The 2,500-nt window shown below is 40.8% G+C and overlaps 1 protein-coding gene across 2 annotated transcripts in view; it reads right to left on the reverse strand.

Annotated features, from left to right (window-relative positions):
- Positions 1-1,910: 1,910 nt before the first annotated feature.
- The window catches only part of LOC133630256 (rho GTPase-activating protein 29-like), a 142,887-nt gene continuing 142,297 nt past the window's right edge, over positions 1,911-2,500 (reverse strand). Inside the window, exon 23 of one of the 2 annotated variants that reach the window (XM_062021729.1) lies at positions 1,911-2,500. This exon is cut by the window's right edge and continues 754 nt beyond it. In XM_062021729.1, coding sequence (XP_061877713.1) covers positions 2,488-2,500 — 13 coding nt within the window. In that variant the 3' untranslated portion in view covers positions 1,911-2,487. The other variant, XM_062021730.1, reaches the window with a different exon arrangement.

The following is a 2,500-nucleotide window of genomic DNA, read 5'->3' on the forward strand; positions in this document are numbered from 1 at the left end:
GAGAAAGTGGGGAATCCAATGAGCCAGCTTGTACCTAAGTTACGGTCAGAGCGAAAAAAAGATACGTCCTGCACTGCACTCTAGTCCTTCACTCTCACTTTCCTCATCCACAAATCTTTCATCCTCGCTCAAATTAATGGGGTAATCGTCGCTTTCTCGGTCCGAATCTCTGTGAGGAGGCTTTTTTTTAACAGCGACCAAAAGTTGCGACCTTTATCGTCTATGTTCTCTACTAAATCCTTTCAGCAAAAATATGGCAATATCGCGAAACGATCAAGTATGACACATAGAATGGATCTGCTGTCCCCGTTTAAATACATTTCATTTCAGTAGGCCTTTAAGAATGTGTTGAGATTCCGACATCATGCGGTGATGGAAGCCAAAAAAGTTGTATAAAGATCAGGGGCCGTACTTATCAAGCTTCTCAGAATTACTCCTAAGAAGTCTGCTAAGAGTTGACTTAAGAGTAAATCAATTCTTCGCTGAAAGCTGCACTTAAAAGTTACTTATCAAGCGTCTTACTCACACTTTCAGCGAAGTGTAGGACTGAATCTTAAGTGTCACACTCAGAGCTGAATTACGACATTACTATGTGCCGTAAATGGAATTTTAGGTGACGTCATTTCTGTGTCCATAGAAATGACCAATCACGGAAGGGAATCCGTTGTCTAAGAATAAAGAAATATCTTGGAAATATTTAAGTGGACAATGGGAGTGTATATTTTGACAATAAACTACAAAATAATACAAAACAAACTAGTCCCCGCCGGCACTCACGCTACCGCTCCCTCTCTTCTCTCGCCCACACACTCACTGACGTCACTCACCTCACGGCCACACACATACGCTACTGTCATAACATTTTCTTTCCAATTCATTAATTAGGCAACTAATTTGAAACTGGTGTGGGTGGCTCTATATATACTAGCCCACTGCAGACACATGCAGAAATCAACATGGAATCGAAAAGTATTAAATCTGTGACAAAAATAATACCCGCTCTGTCTAAACGATACCGTTTGATCAGCTGCTCGTCATCAAAAAAAAAACAAAACATTGTTCCGTCTCGCCTCAGTGCCATCCCCTGCTGGCAACTCCTAACCACTTAAGACACCTCTGAAGGTCTCTTAAATATCGTGGAGAGTAGGAGTGATTCTTAGACTTAAGAACGTTGATAAAAAGCTTTTATTCTTAAGTTTGAGAGTAGGACTAAATTTCGCAAATTCTCAGGACTTAAGTGTAAAATGGCACTCTAAGAAGCTTGATAAGTATGGCCCCTGGGGCCGTACTTATCAAGCTTCTTAGAATTACTCCTAAGAAGTCTGCTAAGAGTTGACTTAAGAGTAAATACATTCTTCGCTGAAAGCTGCACTTAAAAGTTAGTTATCAAGCGTCTTACTCACACTTTCAGCGAAGTGTAGGACTGAATCTTAAGTGTCACACTCAGAGCTGAATTACGACATTACTATGTGCCGTAAACGGAATTTTAGGTGACGTCATTTCTGTGTCCATAGAAATGACCAATCACGGAAGGGAATCCGTTGTCTAAGAATAAAGAAATATCTTGGAAATATTTAAGTGGACAATGGGAGTGTATATTTTGACAATAAACTACAAAATAATACAAAACAAACTAGTCCCCGCCGGCACTCACGCTACCGCTCCCTCTCTTCTATCGCCCACACACTCACTGACGTCACTCACCTCACGGCCACACACATACGCTACTGTCATAACATTTTATTTCCTATTCATTAATTAGGCAACTAATTTGAAACTGGTGTGGGTGGCTCTATATATACTAGCCCACTGCAGACACATGCAGAAATCAACATGGAATCGAAAAGTATTAAATCTGTGACAAAAATAATACCCGCTCTGTCTAAACGATACCGTTTGATCAGCTGCTCGTCATCCAAAAAAACCAAAACATTGTTCCGTCTCGCCTCAGTGCCATCCCCTGCTGGCAACTCCTAACCACTTAAGACACCTCTGAAGGTCTCTTAAATACCGTGGAGAGTAGGAGTGATTCTTAGACTTAAGAACGTTGATAAAAAGCTTTTATTCTTAAGTTTGAGAGTAGGACTAAATTTCGCAAATTCTCAGGACTTAAGTGTAAAGTGGCACTCTAAGTAGCTTGATAAGTACGGCCCCAGTTTGATATCATTAGCAGCGGAGCACGTCAATACAAAAGTGTCTTTTTATTGCTTGATATAAAAAGGTCGGGTGTAACAGTTTGGAGGGCGGTAACAGACTCCTGCGTTGTCGTGGCGACACGCGCCAGTCAGAGATATATGTTTTGGTATACAAACCAGGTCAATGTGGAAGGACAGTGTAGAAACTATTCACATCAAATGCTTTCAAATGGATAAATAGTCCAAGCTGTGTGGGAAGCAAAGTGATCATTAGAGTGAAGTGCATCTTTTAGTTCTCCACGCAGGACTTCCATATTCTTATTGCACAATGTCACAGAAAAAACCCCAGAGGTTAAACAAAGTGA

The sequence above is a fragment of the Entelurus aequoreus genome, linkage group LG15 (genome assembly GCF_033978785.1).
Source record: "Entelurus aequoreus isolate RoL-2023_Sb linkage group LG15, RoL_Eaeq_v1.1, whole genome shotgun sequence".
In the NCBI taxonomy this organism is placed as follows: domain Eukaryota; kingdom Metazoa; phylum Chordata; class Actinopteri; order Syngnathiformes; family Syngnathidae; genus Entelurus; species Entelurus aequoreus.